This window comes from Labrus mixtus, chromosome 18 (assembly GCF_963584025.1).
Source record: "Labrus mixtus chromosome 18, fLabMix1.1, whole genome shotgun sequence".
Taxonomy (NCBI): Eukaryota; Metazoa; Chordata; class Actinopteri; order Labriformes; family Labridae; genus Labrus; species Labrus mixtus.
In genome coordinates this window covers 4,343,687-4,367,500 of record NC_083629.1, presented here as the reverse complement: position 1 = coordinate 4,367,500, position 23,814 = coordinate 4,343,687, and the positions used below count along the sequence as shown (strand labels likewise).

General features: G+C 42.2%; 1 protein-coding gene across 4 annotated transcripts in view; it reads left to right on the top strand.

The window, feature by feature from the left end:
• daam2 (dishevelled associated activator of morphogenesis 2) overlaps window positions 1–23,814 on the top strand; it is a 107,303-nt gene that overhangs the window by 63,644 nt on the left and 19,845 nt on the right. For all 4 annotated transcript variants that reach the window (XM_061063840.1, XM_061063837.1, XM_061063839.1 and 1 more), the window contains exons 5-15: window positions 4,964–5,058; window positions 15,037–15,370; window positions 16,142–16,252; window positions 16,408–16,511; window positions 16,832–16,898; window positions 17,182–17,299; window positions 17,508–17,646; window positions 20,377–20,435; window positions 20,617–20,801; window positions 21,368–21,670; window positions 22,174–22,281. In XM_061063840.1, coding sequence (XP_060919823.1) covers window positions 4,964–5,058; window positions 15,037–15,370; window positions 16,142–16,252; window positions 16,408–16,511; window positions 16,832–16,898; window positions 17,182–17,299; window positions 17,508–17,646; window positions 20,377–20,435; window positions 20,617–20,801; window positions 21,368–21,670; window positions 22,174–22,281 — 1,623 coding nt within the window. The remainder of the gene's footprint in view (window positions 1–4,963; window positions 5,059–15,036; window positions 15,371–16,141; window positions 16,253–16,407; window positions 16,512–16,831; window positions 16,899–17,181; window positions 17,300–17,507; window positions 17,647–20,376; window positions 20,436–20,616; window positions 20,802–21,367; window positions 21,671–22,173; window positions 22,282–23,814) is intronic.

Sequence of the window (23,814 nt, the reverse complement as noted above, 5' to 3'; positions counted from 1 at the left end):
ACTTTTCCACATTCCACTGAGTTGATTTTTGTTGTTTGTTTCCCTTATCTAGCAAAGGAAACACTTAATACATCTATCAAGTCTTTCCAGGCGATGAATCAGATTAAACTGTTCGCAGACTTCCTTAAACATAATGGTATTTCATATCTCTTTATTGCAATATTATTTGTTTTTCATACAAACATGCCTGTAGCCGCGACCCATGTTGAATGTTACTATTTTTGCGGCTGATTTTGTCTACAAGCGACACTCAAGGGACAAGAACGAGATGCTTCTATAAGTGGAGCTGAGTGTTGAAGTCTGGAGAAACTATTTTATTGTCATTCTCTTACAGACTCAGACAACACACACACACACACACACACACACACACACACACACACCCGTACAGTATTTTAAGTATAGCTAAGAGAAGCTGCTGATTTGTGAGTTGCCAAGAATTTATAATCTGCCCGGGCAGCAGCAGTGGTGTCTCTATGCTATTTTATGTCAGACACTTTTTAGAGTTATGCTTCTGTCTTTTTTTTTCTTGTATAGCAATTTATATATCTACTGCACAACAACCTTAAACTACGAGGCTGTCACTCTTATTTTTTGGAGTTCACGGTCATTGAAGTTTTAAATTCTCGTGTGTAATGGTAAAGTAGTACCAGGCATTCTCCTGAATATTACCTGTGTTCCCTTTTTCGCTCACCTACACTCCATGCTTAAATTTTAGCCGGGGGTCTGTCCGGTAAAGACGGGTGAAAGTTTTTTGCCTTTTGCGTTCACACATGCAGCTCACCCCTAAGATTTTGGGGGAATCTTCAGTAGTTTTGTGGATGTGTTAAAACAGCTTCATATTCAACACATACAACATACATTTTATTCCATTTAGTTTTTCGTGCTTGCACTTTCTTGTTCCAGCTCTACTTTATCAGCGTCCCCACTTTTAATCACAGCATCACTAATTTCCTCCCCTCCCTGAATCATTTTTTCACTCTCACCATAAATCATCAATTTTCTCCACCATCCACCCCAGACAGCGTCTTGACATGAACACCCTTTTAAGTTTGGAGATTCTCTGCTCGTCCATGACTTCATGTCTTGGCGAGCTCACCGGGGGCAGCCCCTCCAACAGTAGCTGAGTTATTGGATGAGCTCATTTTTGCTTTACCGCCCGGAGAACTTACTGTTCAACCAGCGTCTTGATGTTCATTCATAAAAGCATGTCAGAGCCCTGAGGTCGTTCGTTGGTCACAGTGTGATAATTCAAATGTTCTTGTTTCACTGACAAAAGTTTCTTTCGCCTTGCTGAATACGAACCAGTGTTGAGCTCCTTACAGCACAAGGCTTTGTGTAGATAGAAGATAATGAAGATTTAACACACAGGGAAGCAGAATGGATCCTTGTGATGATGTAAAGAAATATTGAGAATGCAGCCGTTGAACTGTTGATCCTCCACCTCAGAAAAGACTCAAATCAGCTTTGCAAAGTGCTTTTGCTTATTCATTAAAGTGCAGCATTGACGAGTTTAAAACAATGATTCATCTCCAAATCTGGGCTTAAAGACTGAATGGTGACATTGTGTTATTATCACCCTGCAGCTTTTACAAATGGGCTACTTTTAGACACACTACAAAATGACTAAAAAATGTTTGGGATATTACAGAATGGTATGACTTCACAACCAAGTGCCAGTAAATCTGTTCAAACAAAGCTGCTAATTCCTCTTGTTTCCAATCACTTCCAGTTGTTGGTTTCTGGCCAAACAGGAACAATAGCATAGCTTTCAGTAATCATTTTGTTAGCTTAATGAGGTTTTGTGCCTTAACTTTTGCATGATTATTTTGTTCAAATAATGCAGTTTGCCTTCATTTTCATTCAACAAATGCTTTTTTTTTTGCTTGGCCCAACATGACCCACATGGACCAAATTAAGGTTTTGATGAGCTGCACTCATCACTCACTCGGTTAACGACGCACTGACGACTAGCTTGAGGGCACAGTTCTGGCTCTGGGGGGCACTTCCCATAATAAGGATTTAGGGAAGTACGTTGTGCTGGTTTACTGACTGCCTATAATAGTATCCGTATGTGCATGTTGGCCACGGGTTCGATTGAGCTTACAAATAGCAGATGTAGGGGGGGAGCGAGTTGGCTAGACTCATTGACACGGTGAACTGGCCCGCAGCACGACCGAAGCATTCACTCTCCCTGACACTTGTTGTGTCCAACTTCCCATTGACTATGAACATATTGGTTGAGAGGAACAGGAGCCAGAGCCTTTTTTCCCCCTTGGCACTGGACACACAAACCATCTGTACTTAGGACTAAAGCTACAGGATGGATGTTTAGACTGAACTGTTTCTGGACTATACACTCACACAACGGCCAGACCATTGACCAGATATATTGAGATATGGCAATGTGTCTCCACCTCCTCCCATTGTACAAAAGTGAAGCTAAATTACCCCCCCACTGTTAGGGCCGACATAATCGTGCATTTGGACCCAGAGTCTGCGCAGTCTGCAAACGTCAAACCCCTTTCTGTTCACAAAGAAAAACACACTTATCTTACCAATAAAACAACAAAGATCCCTCTGGTTGGTACAGCCCACAGAAGAAGAGATTCTTGTGTAGGTTTGAAGCAGATATTCACGGTTACTGAAGGTTCAATGAGCCTTGTGCTAGTGTCCGTTACTTTTACTCCTCACTGCTCCTACTCTGCTCTGCTAATGTGATGCACAGGGGAGACACACTTGTCAACAGAGCTGTCAGTTATACTATAAAACATCTTTTATTAGCTTTAAATAACTAATTAAACTTCTTAGAGGGCATAAATCAGCATAATAAGAACTATTGTGACAGAAACATTGACGTGTATTTTGGTGGTTAAGTTGGTCCCATCTGTTAACATCACCATTCACATCCAGTAGGCTTTAAGGTCTATACTGCAGCCACTCAGTAGGAGCAGCACCAAATGATTTGGCTTCCCCTTTGGAGAGCTGTGTTTAAGTGCAGTCAATGGGCCTTTCTTAAACCACTGCCTACACACTTCCACTCTGTTTGCACTCGTGTGTAGTGTCCACCATCACAAACTCTGAGGGTGGAGTGAGAGTTGGGTGTTAAAACCCTCCAACAGTGGGGTACTAAACGGGTGTAATGCGATTGACGCTCTGTACTTGTTCCGCGATGTCAGCCGCAAAACTTAAAAATAAGATAAAAACAGTTGCATCAAATAGATGTCAAGATCAAGAAGTTACCATTATTATCAGGATCTGATTAATGATTCTCTAGTTTTCTAATGTTTGTTCTTTGACTGTGAAGAGTTCAATGTTTAGAGGGACCAAAAAAACAAAGCAGTAAGATACTGTATAAACACCAGCTTCAAACAAGAAGATGTTAAAAAGAGAAATGCCACTAAATATGACGTTTTTGTCTCCCTCATATTGCGGATGGAGTCAGATGGAGGTCACTCTGTGCCCGAGCGTGAGTGTAGAGCATTTTAAGAAAGGCCCCTCTGGGTCAGACCAGAGTGCTGTGTGGTTGTTGTAAGTCTCTAGAACCCTTTCTTGTTATGAAATATTCGCAACCAACTTAAACTTAATGTTTTTAATTATTGGAAAAGAGAGTCACATGAGGCCTTTTTTTTATCAGGAAAATGACTGGACATTCACGGTGACTTGTTACTTAACTGTAGTGAAACACACTCTGTATGAATCTTTGCACTTGGCAGTGAGCTGTAAGGAGCCCCGAGAGGCTAAACAGAAGGCCTGTGGCCCTGACTAATGGGAGCACAGCAGCTCTTTGATGTTGCTGATGGGAGGCTTTTAGTGATGCAGAAATGCATTAACACCACATATGGTCAAAGTGTTACTTTATTTCATCTGTTGTAAACTGGATTGGAAGCTAATTGCCTGATGACATGACTTATTTTGGCGTCTTGCGTAGCTTCAAACACATGGTCTGTTTGTGTTTCCTGGAAGGAGAGCCTACCACACTGCAAAAACTCAAATCTTAGCGAGTGTATTTCTCTTATTTTAGTCAGAAATCTCATTGCACTTAATATATGCTACATTCAGCTGACAAGTCCAGGTAAACATCGTATTTCAAGATATAAAGAGCAAAAAATATGGCCTGATATGCTTGTAATAAGCATTACATTTTACTTGTCTGGGTCTTGAAACGAGATGTAAATAGACGCTTTTCTAGTCTTCCTACTACTCAAAGCACTTTTACACTGCAGGTCACACCTACACATTCACACACTGATGGTAGAGGCTGCTGTGGAAAGGGACCATCAGAAGTAACTAATCCCATTCATACACGTTCATACTCCGCAGACGAAGCAGAAGGAGCAATTTGGCGTTAAGTATCTTGCCCAAGGGTTAGGGTCACATCAGACATGTGGCTTCAGGAGCTGGGGATCGAACTCCCAACCTTCCAGTTGAGAGATGACCGACTCTTCCAACTGAGCCACAGCCGCCAATAACTACTAATTTAGAAACAGAGATCTCGTTTAAGGACACCTTAGTAAAATTTGATTGCTGCTTTGAAAGATATTTGTTCGTATTTCAAACAATTCTGGCCTCAGTTTTTGCTTGTTATATTTTTCAATAGGGTGTTTATCTGTCAGGTGAATGTAGCTTATATTACAGTAAGTTAAATTAGGCAAATACATTTGGTAAAACTTGAGTTTTTGCAGTGTAACAGGCTCAATTTCTCCATCCACTAATGGAAACAAACAACTAAACTTGAAAAGAGGATGAAGCATGTAGCTTTAGTGTTGTTGTTTTATTGCTGCCAAATTAATGAGAACATTCTCGTGTTGACCGAGTAGAAACAATAAAAGTCTCTTAATCCAAAGTGAAATAATTATTTTCCAGCAAGTAGCTTGCCCAGTTCTAACTGTGGTAAAGCCAAGTGGTTCATAAATCTGATGTTTCCACTCGATTTAATTTGTGCTTCTCACCACCTCTGCAGATGCAGACCCTCTTTGCCTTTGATGAAGAGGAAATGGAAATGAGGAACAAGGTGGTTGAAGATCTGAAGACAGCGCTTCGCACTCAGCCAATGAGGTAAGAAAATCTCTCCCTACAGCTCAAATGTGACCCTTATCCTGTGCTGCACACTGAAGAGAGCCCGCTTGTTAACAGTGATGATGCATTACACATCCTGTTTCCTACCTGTCAGACATAGCATTGTTAAGAAGACTTTGGTTTCATAGTTTCACAGTCCTGCTAATTCTGGTTCTCTAGTTGAAAATCAACCATTAGAAGAGGGATGTTGTGAAGGGTGTCAAGACAAGACAGGTCTCAAACAGTATTCATTATCTCTCTTTTCATAACGTTTGGAAGAATATTGCTCTGACATTTAAAACAGTGGGACAGAGCGATAGGTCTCATCCTACAAACCCACGTCTACAGATACAGGAAATTACTTTCAGTATGGCGTCTCCTCTCTGAACTCTCCAGCTCCTCATCTCTCAGCTCTCCTTTAAGTCATGTATTTGGGCTCTTTGGCATGTTGAGTTAATGCCAAAAATATTCAATCCAGTTAAAGCAGCATGCTACAAAAATATTTATTTTCCATGAAGAACTGTCTCTTGTCACCAGAGGATTACAGGAAAAAAAATCCCTTTTAATTACTTCCAATTGAAAGGCGTCCAATTAGTATTATTTTAAGACCCACACCCTTATTTTCCCCCCTTTGAAAAGGTCATCAGCAGCTGTGGCGCGTCACTCATCAGCACAAAGAAACATTCAAGGACACTGTACAGCCCTCTAACACAACCCGCCTCCCTCGCCCCGTCAGCAGCTCCTTTAAAGCTGTCCATCAGCCTGTGTCAGTCGGATGATGCAGTTGTCTGGACCGTGGCGTGGTGCTGACTTTTCTCAAGGGAAGCTATGAAGTGCTAGACGTAATGTGTAGAGTGACAGAAACCCAGGATAGCCTCAGAGTCTGGGTCACGTCTGGGGGGGGGGGGGGGGGGGGGGGGGGTGTGTGTGTGTGTGTGTGTGTGTGTGTGTGTGTGTGTGTGTGTGTGTGTGTGTGTGTGTGTGTGATAATATCGATACCAGTTTCTATACCATAGCAACAACATATCTAATTTGTAGGTAGGCTCCAATATTGCGTTATTTCTTGTATTTAATCACCATAAATTGCAGTCAAACGCCTTCACACTGTACAAACTGTGCAAATATGTTGACAACATTTGAGTAGCCAAACACTGCCAACATATTTGTACAAATTAAACAGTACTCTCCTTGTTTTTGTAGAACAGCAAAGGTTAAAAATATGATGACCATGTGTGTTTTTTTAAAAGCTTTGACAATTTTTAATATTACAAATCATAAAAATGACAGAGGGTGTATCATTTTAAAACACTTGGTATATAAAAGTATCAAAGTATGGAACATTTAAGACAACTTTGAACCAAACATCCTTGATTTAGACGATTCAGTCTTGAGTTGAATAAATTGAGGGGATATTATGTGAACAAGGCCCGAGCCTACACCAAATGTTTCAATAATTCCAGATTTATTTTTGAAATTGTTCCACAGGTGTTATTTAAAGCTCCTGTAAGGAGTAGTAGCAATGTGCATCATTGTCCACTGAAAAAGGATCAAGTAAGTGATGTGTTGGACAGTAAAGGACACAGGAGGAATTTGTTTAAGAGAAACAATGTTCATGTACAGGATAAGATCAGAAGACATGAGATGTACAACTTTGTCCACTCACGTCGCCAAAATGAACTCAAACTCAAAGTTTCTCACAGTGACAGAGAGATACTGTATACACTCTCTAAGTTATCACCTACACCTGCTACCAGTCAAATCATGGTCAGGAAAGAAAATTCCCATTAGTAGATTAATGTCTTGTGATAACATTTCACAATATATGGTCACATTTAGGTAAGCCTGGTGCAGTACATGAGCTGAAACTTCAGTGAGAAACTCTTCACTTCAATAATGCAGGAGCAGTAAAAATGTCTGCTTCTTTTATTTATTTGACGTAATCCCCACAGTTCTCACTCCTCTGTTTTAAATCTTAAGTTAGAGTTTCACGGCCACTAAACAGCTTTTATTCACATTTCTGATGACTGAAACTAGGCAGAGTTAAGAAGACGTCTGTTTTAGCAGCTCATTATGCAGCTCAGTATGCAGGTTGCAAATTTAGACATGATAAAAAATATGTGTTTTTGAAAGCATGTAAAAAGGAGAGTAAATACCCTTTAGCACAGTTTCAGACAAATGAGGTCACTAGTGCTTCATTCTTTGATTTAGAAGGTGAGCATGTTTTTTGTCACCCCGTGTTCTCTCTGATTGGTTGAATTAACTGTATTATAATCGAGTGTACTTTATTTACTTCATCAAAAGGAGCTTTAATGCTTCAATCCACATTATTCAGCATTGCACCTGCTCTCATGCCGTGCACAGTGTGAGTTATTGCTCATTAGCACATAGATGTTTTTTGTACTGTATAGCAGGTGCACAGAATATGGGTGTTCAGGGAGAGCATGTGCAGTGTGTTAATGTCCCTGCAAGTCAGTCCTTTGGAGGAAAAAGGGTGGATAAGTAAAAAAAAAAGAGAGGGGGATTTGTATGATTTAATGTAATCACCTAAACGTCGCCTTTGTGTGTCGCCTCTGTGTGTGTGTTTGTGTGTGTGTGTACGCCTTTTATTGAAGCTTTTGTAAGACATGTTTGTGTCTGTATTCAGCTTTGATTCATTTCTGCCTTTGGATGCCTGCCTATAGTGCCCCCCCCCCTTCCCTTCTTTCTGGCGTTTTCGCGAGGCAGCTGGGCCTGGTTGTAAAGAGGTGCCCTTGTGCCTTCAGCCCGCTCCGCAGGGACACAGAACCCAAACACACGGAGGGCATGCAGGGTGCCAGGCAGAGCGCACAAAAACAGCACAGTGTCAGCAAGCCACCCACTGCTGTCCCCTTTCATTCACAGGCTGATTGTATCACATTTAAATGACAAGGTGACATGTTGGGGTCATATGTTCTGCTGTGGGTTACATCAGATGAAACTTTGGCAGGAAAATGTTTCATTTTTCAGACTCTTGATATCCTTATCAGAAACTGTCAATCCAAACTTTATTTTAAAACCATGCATTTTAAAAGTTGTTCACTTGTCGAGTAATGCAGACAGACTTGACAAAGGCATGAGATTTTAGTTGTACAGTCTTTGCATCATGAGATAGTTTTGGCATCCCTTGCAACCCGTTACTTTCCATGAAATCCATGAAAAAGAACATTCTGTATTTTCTGCCTCCTAAAGCGAACATATTCTTATCATGTTTGTTATCTGTTATTATGCTTTCCTCTCGGCATGACAAACTGTACAAATGGACGCAAACAGACATGTCCTGTTGTCGTCAAGCTCCAGAAGCATTGTCGGTAATGTCGGGGATGTAAAACACGAGGCGGAATGATGACGAGTTCAACAAAACTTGGACTGAATTAAACAAAGCCCTCACTCAGTTATAGGAAACAGCAGGGCAGGCAGGTACGTTCCCGCTGCTCTACTCCATTTGAATTTCACCAGAAATTGTTTTTATGGCTGTGATTGTCAAGCAGATTTAAAGGCACAGATGTTTTATTTAACAAAGAAATTGGATTAATTATAAACAGCCATAAAGTGAGACATTTGGATAATTTTCTACATCTCTCTGTTATGCAATTTCACAGCTTATCTAATTTTCTCTGCCAGCAGTTGTTGCTGTGTTTACTAGCTGCCAAATGGAGCATGAACCATCACGCTGCAGTCGTGTGTTTACTCGCACAGCGCTGATTTTCAACTTAAAAGTGCATGTTATAGTCCTTATACAAACACAAACTACCACAGCTGGAAGTGTAGTCACATCAAGTCTGAGCAGTTTGGTGTACATGTTCAATCCAGCTTCCAAACATTCAAATATTTAAACTCTCTTGAGGTATTTAACTGCTTGTTAAGTGTACTTACATAAGGGCGGTTAATGTGCACTCATCTTTATGTCCATGCTGATGAGCATACTGTGCGTGCATTCTTGTATCTCTTATGTGACTCTCCACAATCACTGTCATTTCCGTGCTGAGACGACTGCAGGAGAGCAGGAAATGAAGTTTTCCTGGAGGTCGCTGAGGCCACGCTGGCCCAGAATGCACTGCAAGAATCAGGGGCACGTCAATAGAGCATTGCAATGTTTCCCAAGACACGCACTCTGGACATCGTTCTTGCAAAACTCTTCCAGCAAGAATATTGACTTGGGTCGACTGCAGCCCCCACCCCACCACCCACCCCACCTCCACCTCGCTCCTGTATCAACAGCGCTGTTGGACGAACCGCTACTACCACATGCAAATATTATCCTTCAAAACATTTGCAGCCAAATCTCTAAAAGGTTCTGCTTAATAGAGAGTGAACTTAATATCTGTGTTAACATATTCCCAAATATCTAAGCGGGGTGTCACACCTTAGCAGAGTGTTGGACGGAGCAGTGTTTTCACTCTGCAGATTTCTCACCCCTCAGTGCTGAGATATTAAAGAGACATGCCAGGTGGGTACAAACAGACAGTTTCAGAATGTCTGAGCCTTCACATGACTTAGTTTTGGGGGCTCTTTGTAATAAACTGAAAGAAAGGGAGGGGCTGGGAACAGGGCTTTATTTTTCACTCTCAGGGACCCTAAATAAATGTGACTTTTAATGTCCAGGAGTGCTCAACAACCTACAGAAGACACTGAGTTTGTTGTCCTCACCTGTCTGAGGAGCATTCAGTGAGCTTTTTGCATGGAGAAATCCTCCCTGATTCACTGTAGTGTTGAATTATCTGCTTATTCATTTTTTCAAGTTGAACACAAGGAGTCCACTTTGGCTATGTACGCACTTCAGTGTTTTAATTTTAAAGCGATATCTGCTGCATCTGTTATTAGATTTCTGAAGCTCAAGTCAAGGATTGGTGTTTGTGAGGAATCAGGTGAGGACACGTTGCCACGGATACAACCCAATTTACAAACCAATGAGGTTGTCTGTCTCAATGTCTCAAAATCAAAATAAAAAAACATCCACTGCTGCAGTTTTCAAAGTGAAACAGGGTCAGAAGCATTTACAAAAGTGTCAGATTTAGGTGCTTTAAAAAGCAAGATAATCATGGATGGAACAATTAATTGAATATACAAAGTCAAGTCAAGACACAGTTATAGCTCGATTAGGGCCATATCATTGGACTACTGTCCTTATCCCAGTTTACAAGCACCTTGGCTATATGCCCTACTCTGCTTCAATAGGTGGCACTTTGCCTCTGTATTGGACCTTTTTGATTTTGGTTGACTTATCATGTCACACACATAATATTTGACAAACAAGTGAGCATGCAACTTTACAACTCTGAACATTTTGTATGGACATTTTGTTTTCTTCTACAACTTCCTCTACACCTTTAATCTGTTTAACGTCCGAAGCGTAGCGTGAGAATTGCGGAGCATGCGCAGAACGCCAAGGCCAGTTTGGGGCTGATAGAGATGTAGACACTGGACTTGGCATGATGTCAGTCAGACTAACATGTTTACATCTATCATAATAGAATGTTTTTTGTTGGACTAACACAATAAATCATTGTTTTAACTGTGACTGATTGTCAATAAGAGCAGGAAGGTCATACACACCTCACTGAAGTAGAAGTCTCAGAGTAGATGCCAAATCGCTGTAAGAAGATATGTGGCTTTCACCAAGAGAGTGGTGCATTAGAACTGTGATAAATCAAATGTAACCTTTACCCGAGCTCAGGAGTAAATAATACCATGAATCAACACAACGAACCGTCATTATGTCATCTTTAATGTAATACGTTGTTGTGAATTCCATGTACTCTTCACAAACTACTCTGTGGGACATTGTGACTCAGTGTCTGATTAATGTCTATGTGTGTGTGTGTGTGTGTGTGTGTGTGTGTGTGTGTGTGTGTGTGTGTGTGTGTGTTTGTGGTTTAATAAACAAGTCATATGAACAATAGTGGAAACATGGCTCACTTCAGTCTGTGTCACACACCGCAGACTTCTCCCTGTAGATTAAACTATAAACCCATGTCAGGATATACTATACACATCACAGATGTGCACCTTGGCCAGGGCTTTTATTGTTCTGTGTGTGTATGTGAGTCAGTTCTGTGTGTGTTGCCCCTTTGTTCTGCCATTGCTGTACCACAGTTATACGCCGGGCCTCACATCAAGTTAGATTTACTTGAGCTAACGCGGTGGTGATATCGTATGACTCCTCATCCAAAAAGCTGCAGACACCTTGGTGAAAGTTTAAAGCAGCAGCTCTGCAGAACCTCAGGGCTCTTGTCCACACCGCGGTCCCCTTTTTATAGCAGAACAAGACACGAGTATGTGTGTGTGTGTGTGTGCATTGTGTGCATAGCAGTGTGTGTGTGTCCTGCCTGAGGGTAGGTGAGTAGGTGTTTGAAAGAGATATTTCAGTATGTGTGAAGGCAGTGATTAAATGAAGGGCAGAAGTGAGGCAGGGAGCACACGCTGGCTGATGGTTTCTGTTATGTATGTATTTGTGTATGTATAAGGCTGAACTTAAAGGCAAAAACAATCTCTCGACTGACTGTCTGTTACACATGGGTCATCCATAGTTTAAAAAGTCAAGAGTGTTTTGTCTGCACTGCAAAAACCTCAGAAGGTCCAGTCAGTTGGAGGGAACTTCTGAATATAAATGTGAACATCTGGATTAGTTTCTGCTCATTTAGTGTATTGTCTGCCTGCTAGTGATTGGTTTTATGCTCGTTAGATGAATAGAAATTACATGACCCCAAAGGGTTTTAAACACAACCCTTGCATGTCACTGTTCCTTTAAATTTATGTAACATAAAAACAGAAATGGCAAGGCATTACTTTTGAGACTTTATATATACAGTATTTCTATATATATTTACTTTAAAGTACTTATTTGTTTTTTTCCCCACTAATATGCGTCTCTAGTCTGTCTACAATCCCCCCCCCCCCCCCCCCCCCCCCCCAAAAAAAAATGAGTAAGTCCATCCTCTCCGTCTTCTGCCTGCTCCACTTTTCAGAAAATGTGTGCTCAAACAGGCCGTTTGGAGATTTTCCCTTCATGACATCACAAAGGGCAGTAGCCCCTCCCCCAGGTGGGTGACACTCCCACAGCTAGGTGCTTGTTCTGCCTACTAATTCCACCTTCTCACTCTAAACAATTGGGCATGGTGCAAAAAGAGCCACACAGCTCATTCCCATTTAAAGCTACAGACACAGAAACAGCCTGTTCCGAGCAGACATTTTGAGCATTTGAAGAGTCTCCTAGAAATGACAGCACAATAAACAAAACAAAAGACAGATGCTGTATGTTCACTGGCAGACATTTTAAATTCAGGTCATGAAGAAGGGTTTTGTTTAAATTTGACTCTGCAGTAAACCTGACGTTAACTTTAACCATCCTTGGCCTTGAATCGACACACGCTGCAGTCGTTTTCTGCTCCACTGTCACTTTTGTTTTAGTCTCTTTCAATTCCAAGTTACATTCCTTGCTTCTTTCTTTGTCTGTCTGAAGAAATTAGTGTGCGTTTGTGTGTGTGATTGTGTGCTTGTGTGTGGTTGGCCCGGGCTCTGCATTGTTCAGCTCTGTCTGAGCTCATATTGTATGCAGCATGTTGTTGAGCTCTGGCTGTCTTTAACCCAGCCACAGCGGCTTTTTAGGTATGCAGCGGTTGTTCCAAAAAAAAAAAGGAAAAAAAAGAAAAGCAAAGGGCCTGCATGACACTCGACTGAGCGTGAGTGTCAGTGGATTTGGGAAGACGAGAGGAGACTCCAAAGTCGAAGGCGATGGGATTCATTGATTCAAGTGCTCACTGGAGAGAACATGAAAGCAGGGGGAGGAGGACAGAATAGTAAGATGTTGGCTTACATGTTGTGTCCTTTACTGTAAAGTCGCTGTTCAACATCGTTTAAGGAGCAATGCAGATGTGTGAGATATTTGTACATGCATTGATTTATCTCCTTACTTTCCCTGCACAAGCACTTGCAGTTGTTTTTGCCTGCAAAGGATTGTGTGCATTCATCTGTGCGCACTGCAAGTTTCTGGAAAGCTGTCGACAATCCAGCAGAGCGAAGCGAAGCCTTGAATCCCGTCCACCCTTTTGATCCCAGACTCCAAGAGCAACATCTCTCCTCCTCTGCCTCCATACATTAATCACAGGGATGTTCAGCTTAATTTCTCTCCCTCTATGAAACCTCTCTTTCTCTCTCTGAGGTGGCCCTGTGATTAACGGGCAGGCGAATGACTACTGACGGCCAAAGACTTGTCACTGATATAAGATGTGTAACTTTTAACACTTGGATCACGTCCGCCTTGCTCTGCTTCCAGTGTCTGTGTTACATCTGAATCAAGTCGTATCTAGCAGTTTGGATTTATATTTTTGGCCACCTTGGTGTTGAATGGAGGCCAAGACTGTAATGTCTGCACTGAAACAAAAGAGTATTGGGTTGTGGTTGTCTTATTATTTTCACTGCATCGTCAAGGAAGGTTCTTTGTAAGGTTGTTTAAAGTGAATTCAGTTTTTTAACCCAAAGCTGTGAACAAAACGGTAAAGTAATGTAAAGAGAGACAGCAGTGTTTTGGAGAACAAAGTTGTGGATCGGAGGAATAAAAAACGGAAATACACTTTAGAACCCAAATAAAGAGGCAAATAAAGGAAGCTTAATGTTTAGAGGTTGTGCCCCATATATGGAGGCTTTAGTCCTCCAAGAGGGCGGCCCAGATACTGCTGTTGAAGATGGCATTTCAGCATATATCAAAAATGTTGATACCGAATGCCAACACTTTCTTTCATGTTCGATCATGAAAACAGAAGGCAAGAATACAAAAAAGGATCCTCACACTGTATTAAAAGCTCCCAGCAACTTTAATTGCAAAAGCAACAATTCGATCTCACAGACCTTTTTCATGCAGTTTCAAGTCAAGACAACCTGTGAGATCAGGGGCAGACTGTGGATGTGTGGTGACAGTTTTATTCTTTTTTTGTTTGTGTGTGTGACCAAGACATTTGTCTCTTGAAATATATATAAATAATTGTTTTATATGCTAGATTTGGCAACTTGACTTGGCACCCCAGTTGGTTGCATGCTTGTTGTATGACCTCCTCGGTCTCATGCTGGCTGCTGCTGATCAGAGGATTACACGTCTGTGAGAGATTTACTGGCCATGCCAGGTAACATCAGTGTGTGCATCTGCTGGAAATCTGGGACTGATTGTGTGTGAGCTGAGGACGAGCCGTGGCCTTGATGTAAAGGATAATAATTGGATGATTTACATATTTTTGTGTTGTGTTTTTCCTCGCCGTGCCTGAGCCAATTAAGCGGTGGGAGACATTAAAACAATGTGCAGTGTCTAAAATAATAAGAGGCAATAAATCCAAACTCACACACCCTCCCCCTCTGTCCTCACTGTCCTTTAAACTTTTTTTCTTCCTCCTGTGTTTGTCCTCGTCTCCTCTCCCCGTCAGCTCCTCATTTGTATAAAATAATTCATGAGGCCTCTCAGGAATCTTAGTGAGTGGGAAGGTCATTTACGATACAGCCCACAGTGAGCTCTCTGTAGATGTGATGTTCCTCAGTGTGTGAGGCCTGCCTGTCATTTAATCGGTGCTCTTCTCTCCACCAAAGCTTAATTACTCGCTGATTCTAATTAATTCAGCTAATGAGGGTCATCTGTGGGAGACGGGGAGAACTCGGGTTATTTCACATGTATAGAAGCTCTGCATGTTAGGAAGCATTTTGTAGGTTTAACTGTAGACGTGCAATTGAGAACTCAAAATATAATTTTAAAAATATTTGTGATGAAATTATGCCTAAATTAAAAGTCCATAAAACCACTTTACACAAAGTTCTGGTTCCTGGAATATCTATTAATCAGAAAAATGAGTTCACAAATACTAGGGTCAAGCTCAGCCATACGAGTGTAGAGATGCTTTTTCTTGTTTAAAAAGTTCCCAGGGTCTCGGCACCCTTTTTAAGATTTGAATTAACGCTGACTTTCCTGTCTTTGTCCTACAGGTTCGTCACTCGCTTCATCGAGCTCGACGGCCTCACCTGCCTCCTCAACTTCCTGCGCAGCATGGACTACGAGACGTCGGAGAGCCGCGTCCACACCTCCGTCATCGGCTGCATCAAGGCCCTGATGAACAACTCGCAGGGCCGCGCCCACGTCCTCGCCCACCCGCAGAGCATCAACACCATCTCCCAGAGCCTGCGGACGGAGAACATCAAGACCAAAGTGGCCGTGCTGGAGATCCTCGGCGCCGTGTGTTTAGTCCCTGACGGACACAAGAAGGTGCTGCAGGCCATGGCACACTACCAGAAGTACGCTGCAGAGAGGACTCGCTTTCAGGTGAGGGGAACTGAGGGGAACTGAGGGGAGGTGCAAGTAGATCTCACCTTACTTAAATTGTGGCATGAACATACTCGGTGAACCATTCCTGGAGACATTGAGGAGAACAAGATTATTGAAACAGTCCAAGCTGCAAGATGAGAAACGAGAAAAGAAGCCAACTAACGTGCTAGCTCCTCTGTAGCGCCACCTTCTCCTTCAAATATCTAGTCTATGGAATGTATGACATATGCAGTAGTTGTGCGTGATAAATCAAGCTGTGGTCATTAAAATGAGTTAGAAACTAATGCTGCAGCACCTCAGACTGTCTGCCTGGGGTTAAGTCAACACTGTGGCCTTATTAAAGGCAGGTGAGGACAACCAGAGTTATTGAGGTCAGCTAGTCTTTAGTGCTTTAGTGACTAGCAGGACTGTGTCAACAAGCCACGTCTCGAACGCCCCCCCGCCCCCCCCCCCCCTCCCCAAGGGTTTGTGGTAAATCATGACACCTCAGGCTAAACTAAGAGCACAAGAGCTGAGTGATTCTGTGCCCTTTCTTATGTCGGTTTGAGTTATGACCAGGCCGAGAAGTATGTCGGGGTGTGAGGCGTGAGCACAGTGACCCGCTAACTGCTTCTCTTTAGCGTTATGTTCAAACAACTCACTTTCCATAAATCAAGATTTCTTTCAGTTGTGTACTTTAATGTCTGATCCAGTTGATTACATTCATTTTTATTTTGACATCAAACATTCTTGCTGACTCACTTTCCTTTGTCTGTCCTGACCCTGTAGACGCTGCTGAACGAGCTGGACAAGAGCACAGGCCGCTACAGGGACGAGGTGAACTTAAAGACCGCCATCATGTCCTTCATCAACGCTGTGCTCAATGCTGGAGCTGGAGAGGTCAGCATGAACACCTGCACCACCTTGACATTTACACCCCAACAATTACAGCTGTGCCGTGCACATATCCATGCGTCTGCCCCTACCTAATTAAGAACACAAAAGCCTTTTTTTATACCTTGACATTGTTTTTGTTTTTTTCTATTTATTTTAAGGACAACCTTGAGTTCCGCCTCCACCTAAGGTACGAGTTCCTGATGTTGGGCATCCAGCCGGTCATCGACAAGCTCCGAGGGCACGAGAACGCCACTCTGGATCGGTGAGACTTAGACTTTATATGCAGTCAGCTTGTAAATGATCTTCCACCTTTGGTAACGATGCAGTCGAGCAGAGCAGAGCAGCAAATTAATATCAATCACTTCTTACCTGTAATGCAGGAGCAGCACATGACTTTTGTTTTCTAAAAAAGTAATTCAACGATTAACAAATGCAGACCTTGTTATCCAACATAGTGTTGTGACCTGCTACATTACTTCCTGTTAAACAAACGTCTGTGAAACTACACTACAAACTTACATAAAGGGTTAAATCAAGCTGCAGTAAAACTCTCATCTCACTCTGTTATTTCTCTCTGTGAAGGCATTTGGACTTCTTTGAGATGGTGCGAAATGAGGACGACTCCGAGTTGGCCAAAAGATTCGATATGGTGAGTTACCTTGTGAACAAAAAACATCTATTTTCTTGTCAAACTAATGTTGGTGCCTGTTCCACTTTTGGCTTTATATCTCAAAGAAAGCTGAGTGATGGTCACATTCAGTCATGAGACGAGGAGAAGCCTGCTCACTTACTCAGTGTCTCAGGAAGTTTAATAATCAGAAAGTTCCCACAGAATGTTCTGTCTCTGGAGTAAGATGTTCCTCCTGTACTCGGGGGACTAACATGCTCATGCAGATTTAATAGTAACTTACGACTGTGTCCTATCCGAACAGAGTCATGTAGATACTAAGAGTGCTGGTGCCATGTTTGAGCTGATCAAGAAGAAGCTGAGCCACACAGACGCCTACCCCAACCTCCTCTCCATCCTGCAGCACTGCCTGCAGATGCCCTGTGAGTATAGCTGCATAATAACGAGTTTTTTATTTCCTTTTTGAAAAGGTTTCAAATTAAATCAAATATGTTTCGCTGCATGCATGTAACTACGCCCTATAAAAAAGGCTGTTATATCCCATACATTACCATTAAATCATAAACTGTGCATCAGAGGCCAACCTTTCATACCTGACTGTTTGGCTTTGTTTGTGTGACTTCTTCTCAGACAAACGCGGCGGTGGTAGCCTGCATCACTGGCAGCTCTTAGACAGGATCCTGCAGCAGATAGTCCTACAGGACGAAAAGGGAGAGGACCCCGACATCGCCCCTCTGGACAACTTCAGTGTTAAAAACATTGTTCGCATGTAAGTGAAAACTCATAACTAACCCATAACAAACAGGGAGAGAGTGTAGCTTATGTCATATTTGCTGTCCTAGGATATCATTAGAAGGTGTTATAGAGGCAAGATATGATACTGGAGTTCATACTTTTACAAAAGATAGTTAACTTAAGTAGTTCACTTCAATGTTTTTTATGTTTTCTATTATGTCAGAGGTAACAGAGGAGAATGTGCAGGGAAGGTGAGGTGAAGTTGCAGCAGGGGGTCGTGGGTACATTTGTAAGGAAGGGCATGAAAGAGGAAGCTGGAGATCAAAAGGAAATTTCTCCTAATCACATTGAATGAGCAGATCTGCCAAGTCAGCCGTGTTCAGGTGCGGCGAAGCAGTCACTGCGCTTCATGCGGAGGGAAACATGGAGGAATGATCAATTCATCTCGGAGAGCCGAGCATTAGGACTCCACGTTGATGTTTTCTGTGTGGAAAGACGGTCTGCAGTGACTGTCAAATACACCGTTGATGTGTGCTGTGTTTTGAGGTCTGAGGGTTTACTGACTTCTGAAACAAACCTGAAGTTGTGTTGAAAGACTAAAAACTGGTCCAGGTAGTGTTGAAAAAGCGCATTGTTGCATTTCTGTACGATAGGGTGTGTGATTGGTGTGAGTCTCACACAGGGTAGCTTCAGTTTCTCTTTCTGATGTGCTCTCGTTCATTTCTTCATTATATTTCTTCTCTTCCATTTTTCTCGCTTTTTTCTCTGCTTTTAAACCAAGATTTATATCAGTGATGAATTTTGTTTAGTCTCTGTGTCACCATAAAACACGAAGCGTTGCTCCTGCCTGCTCCAACTCTGTTCAGTACTGATTCAGCTTCTCCTGTTTGTGCATCATCATCTCACTCCAGTGAATCGCAGCGTGATTCTCTCCAGTAGTGCACAAAAGAGGAACTTGAATGTTTCATCTAAGCCTTCACATGCAGTACTGTCCATTTCAAAGCCTTGAAACTCCACACTACCCTAGTAAATGGTAAATGGATTTGAGCTTTTCTAGTCTTCTGACTACTCAAAGCGCTTTTACACAGCGGGACACACCTCCACATTCACACCACATTGACACACTGATCACAGTGGCTGCAGTGTCCATCAGAAGTAACTTATCCCATTCATACACAGTTAAAACTTGGGAATAAATGTTTTGCCCAAGGACACATCGGCCATGTGGCTGCAGGAGCTGGGGATCGAACCCCCAACCTTTCAGTTGAGAGAAGTCCAACTCTACCAACCGAGCCACAGTCGGCAGCACCCACTGGTGAAACAAGAGGTGTTAAAGGCCCAATGACGGACGCGTCATATTGAAAGTCCTGACTATAACTAACTTTTGGTCAATCTTGAACTGGCAGAGAGGGGCAGCTGAGGCTGAATCTTGGTTTCAACATGCCAAATCAGCCACACCATTCCCTATGTATATATAAATATATATAACTCTCTTTCTTAAAACAGATGAGTTTAAAAAAATCATAATTCCAAACACAAAGAAAGAAATGAGCTATATTGGGGAGTCCTGGACCTTAGCAACCAGCCTCGAGTGGACACTGGAGGAAATGCAGTTTTAAGCACTTCCTTATTGGTTTCATTGGAGGGTTGCCGCTAGCATAAAACATCGCTTCCATTCTTGTTGTCTTTCCATTAACTCTCCAAGAGTAAATCACACAGAGTTCAGAGTGCTGGAGTAAAAATGCACTTCATGGTTTTTTTTTCTATTGCGGTGACTAAGAGGGGGGGACGTTAAAACAACAGCTCAAACAACCAGGAGACCAAGTCATTCATCATCTAGGATCACATTTGCACGATCCAAAAACACTCTTTTTGACAGTATTTAAGGTTTTCAACATCTTCGTAGGGATTTACATGACCTGTTGCCAATGAAGTTTTTTTATTGGAAACAAATTGGATCAATAGAGCGTTGCGTCAGTTGTAATTAAAACAGCTCAGACTTTCTAATCGAGTTCATTAACAGCAGAAGGTTGAACCCCGAGTCTGATTAATGCTTAATTTGCTTTTAAATTGCCTGTTGGATTTCCCCCCGTGTTGAATTGATTCGAGGTTTTTAGCGGAGAATCATTAGAAGTCATACCTCAGCACTTTTCCTGCTAAGTAGTAGTGAAGACTCCTCCTCTTTCTCTTCATCAGTTCTCTTCTCTCTGACACTGAAATATGTCTGTTCTTTCAACTCCAGCCACGGCTTCAACCGATTCTCAAGGTTTCACTTTCCAGTCTTTCCTCATCAGATTTAGTTTCTCTTTTCTCATTTTGTTTTCGACTTCTTAACTCCTACTTTTAACTCAAGAGGCAGTCTCCCTGATTGCCTCGTTATCAGGACCACTCATCTATTTCACATCAGTTGATCTCATTTTTATTTAAAAATGTCATTGTAACCCTGTTTAAACCCCAGGCTGGACTAAGTGCTTAAATGAATAACTTTGAATATATATGCAGGATTAATTTGTGGCATTAATGTTGTGTTACGCTGCTTCAAAGAGCAAACTGCCTCAACCAAGTCCATGCTGACCTCACACACACAAAAAAGACTTTTGTCACTTGTCAATGGATTTCCAATCCAATGATTACATTTCCTCATCGTTCATGGCTCGACTTGTTTGGGCTGCAGTTGACCCTTACCTGCTATCATTCTGGCTCTGCTAACTTTATCGGACTGTTTTTGTGTCTGTTCTTATATTTCCGTCTGCCTTCTCCACAGGTTGGTCAATGAGAATGAGGTGAAACAATGGCGAGACCAGGCAGAGAAGTTCAGGAAAGGTACGACTTGTTTGACACGCTGCCCCCTGCAGGTGGAGAGAGAGAGAAAATGCATCATCCAATTCTTCATGCATTTATCTATCAATCTGGTTTTTATTTTATTTTTTCATATTTGCACACACATTACTCTCTGCTGCTCTAAATGAACATTGTTCTGTTTTCTGTTCTGTTTTGCTTTTAGACCATGCAGAGCTGATGGCTAAACTAGAGAAGAAGGAGAGGGAGTGTGAAACCAAGACCCAGGAAAAGGACGAGATGATGAAGACTCTGAATAAGATGAAGGACAAACTGCAGCGTGAGGGAGTGGAGCTGCGCTCGGCCAGGGAGCAAGTCATGGACCTGTCCACACGGATCAATGACATATCTGTAAGCACTGATGCTTTTTATGTTGCACACTGAATGAGTCATGGATATATTATAGTGTAACCCTAAGGTTACATTTAAAAAAGATAATATTAATGATGAAATACCCCTCCATCTTTTAAAATACAGTAGTCTGGTCAGCTGCCCTTCGTTGCAATATTTGGCCAATGGTTGTAGATTTTCCAGATAAAGTGGTTCAGTTGGCATTAACACATTATAATTAAAGTAATGCACACACATTACTTAACCTACACACACAGGTTAATTACATTACAAACATTAATCAACTTATTAAAGTCTCCTTCTTTAAAGAAGTCATCACTGATGATGGATTTAACATGGGGATCAAACCATATCTCCCTGAAGAAGTTTATGTTTAGTTTGACCCATCTATCCGTCAGTCTGAGTGTACTCTCGTCCTCATTATTATTTGTGACATGACTTCAAGGTGGAAACAAAAATGGAGGATAGAAACAGTACTGAAACTGAAGAGGAAAACAATGTACTTCACCTTGTGTCAGTGAGAACAGGCTGTCTTCATCTTTTCATTTCCCTATCTTCTCCAACAGAGTGGCGGCGTGTCATTCCCAACCCCTCCTCCCCCTCCTGGTGCCCCGATGGCTCCTCCTCCGCCACCTATGATGGGTGGCTGTCCTCCGCCTCCTCCTCCTCCGCTTCCATTCAGCTGCCCGCCTCCTCCTCCGCCACCTCCTCCTCCACCCGGAGCACCGCCTCCTCCACCAGGGGCCCCTCCCATTTTTGGAGCCCCGCCTCCTATTCCGTCGTTCAACTCAGCGAGCACCATGCGCTCCAAGTCCATCCCTCAGCCTTCTCATCCGCTCAAGTCCTTCAACTGGGCCAAACTAGGAGAGGTGAGAGAACATGTATCAATATGTTGGTTTGTCTTTTTTATATCTTTTGTTTGGTCTGTCTTATCCATAATCTTGAAGATCTGCAAATTTAGATAATGAATATTTTCTTATTGCATTATTTCTGATTAAGTCTGTATCAGTCTGTATTCCTCACCTGTTAACAGCTCGGGTAGCCGTAATGATTTGTAGAATGTAAAATGAATCAACAAAAAACAAGAAAGAGAAACAAGTTTAAAGATCTAAGATTTTAACTATTTTCATGAAGGTCACAATTGTCCAAAAAAAGATCATGATGTAAAGAAAAATCTGTTCTCAGAGTCTTACATCATTACATTATATCCCTGCTGTTCTTATAATATGATAGCTTTAGCACGGTGTCTCTGCAGTTTGATGTTTTAGCTTCTATAACTACTACGTTCAAGGCATCTAATCGTACTTTAAGTAACTGAAGAAACTTTGAATGCTTGACTTTAAGTGTTAACCCTTTTTGTCCTCCTCTTCAGAATGTGATCAACGGCACCATCTGGAACGACATCGATGACCTGAGAGCGTTCGAGATTCTCGACCTGAAGGACATAGAGAAGATGTTTTCAGCCTATCAGAGACAGCAGGTTTGGATTTATTAGCACACTGAGAAAAAAAAAACTGAATTACATTTTAGGAAAATGTGTGTGGGTGTGTGTGTGGGTGTGTGGGTGTGGGTGTGTGTGTGTGTGTGTGTGGGTGTGTGGGTGGGTGTGTGTGTGTGTGTGTGTGTGTGTGTGTGTGTGTGTGTGTGTGTGTGTGTGTGTGTGTGTGTGTGTGTGTGTGTGTGTGTGTGTGTGTGTGTGTGTGTGTGTGTGTGTGTGTGTGTGTGTGTGTGTGTGTGTGTGTGTGTGTGTGTGTGTGTGTGTGTGTGTGTGTGTGTGTGTGTGTGTGTGTGTGTGTGTGTGTGTGTGTGTGTGTGTGTGTGTGTGTGTGTGTGTGTGTCTTGAGGGTTCAGCTCCAGGCTAACACGAGCAGCTGTTCACTGCTGAATGCCTGATATTGTAGAGATGCCACACGGCTCAAGCTTTGCCCGGGTATCTGCCGAGCGTTTGTGTGAGAACTTGGCGATTTGACTGCGTCTTCACGGGGCTCATGGATTAAAATGAACAGACAGGAAAGAGGCACTGAAGTCACAAGGAGTCCCCACACAGGAACCTCTGTCGGCATAGAGAGGCATTGACTAAAACCATGTTGAACCCGAGACTAACTAATAGGATAATTACAGGACGCACGCCCTTTGGGACCGGAGCATACAGTACACAGTGATTACTTCTGTGTGTGTGTGCTTCAAACTCATTTACCCTCCACTTGTCATGTGATGATATTCATGCAGTTGCATAATACCGCCTCAAATGGCTCTAAGTGGAATGTTAATGGTCCTAATGAGTTTCTAGTAATCGCAGTTTAAAGCAAGGTCGTTAAGGCTCGATGGAGCAGCAGCACTTAACCTCGATGGACGCATTGTTGAACTTCTTTTTTAGGCATTTTACTGCCATGCTTAAAAGCATTCTGACAGCTAAACGCAAAACTTCTCTTTTCAGGCTTTTATTAAAGGGAAACGGGTCGTTTGAGGCTTTTGCCGACGGTGATTTAGTGCGGGTATTTATTTATACAGAGCAGGTTTTTATTGGCTCAGGTTGACACCGATCTCTACGGACGGAGCCGCATTAAAAAAAACAAGATCTTTCTGGCCTCGACAACTTTGGTTCCATTTGGCAAGAGTCAGACGAAATTCAACAGGACGATTTTATAATGTTTACACGGGGCATAATTGCTTTTTTGAAGCTTGTCATTGGTGTTTCTTTTTAAAATGGTCTTATGTTTACATTTGCCCTCTGTAGGATTAGGAACCACACTCATTTTTCATTTTTTGCGGTTTTTCCACGTCAAGACAAATGTAGATGCAATCAAAAGAATACATTAAAACAATCGTGACCTGTTTTAGGAATACAGAAACCAAAATGAAACGAGATATTTTAGACTTCCATGAGCCCCTGATGACTTTTGACAGCAGATTATTACAATTTTCTCTCTCACTGAGGGGCTTCCCAGCTGCAGCTTGTAGTTTGCATAGTTGTAGTTCTTTGCACTTGCCACCACTCTGTTTTCTGCTTGAG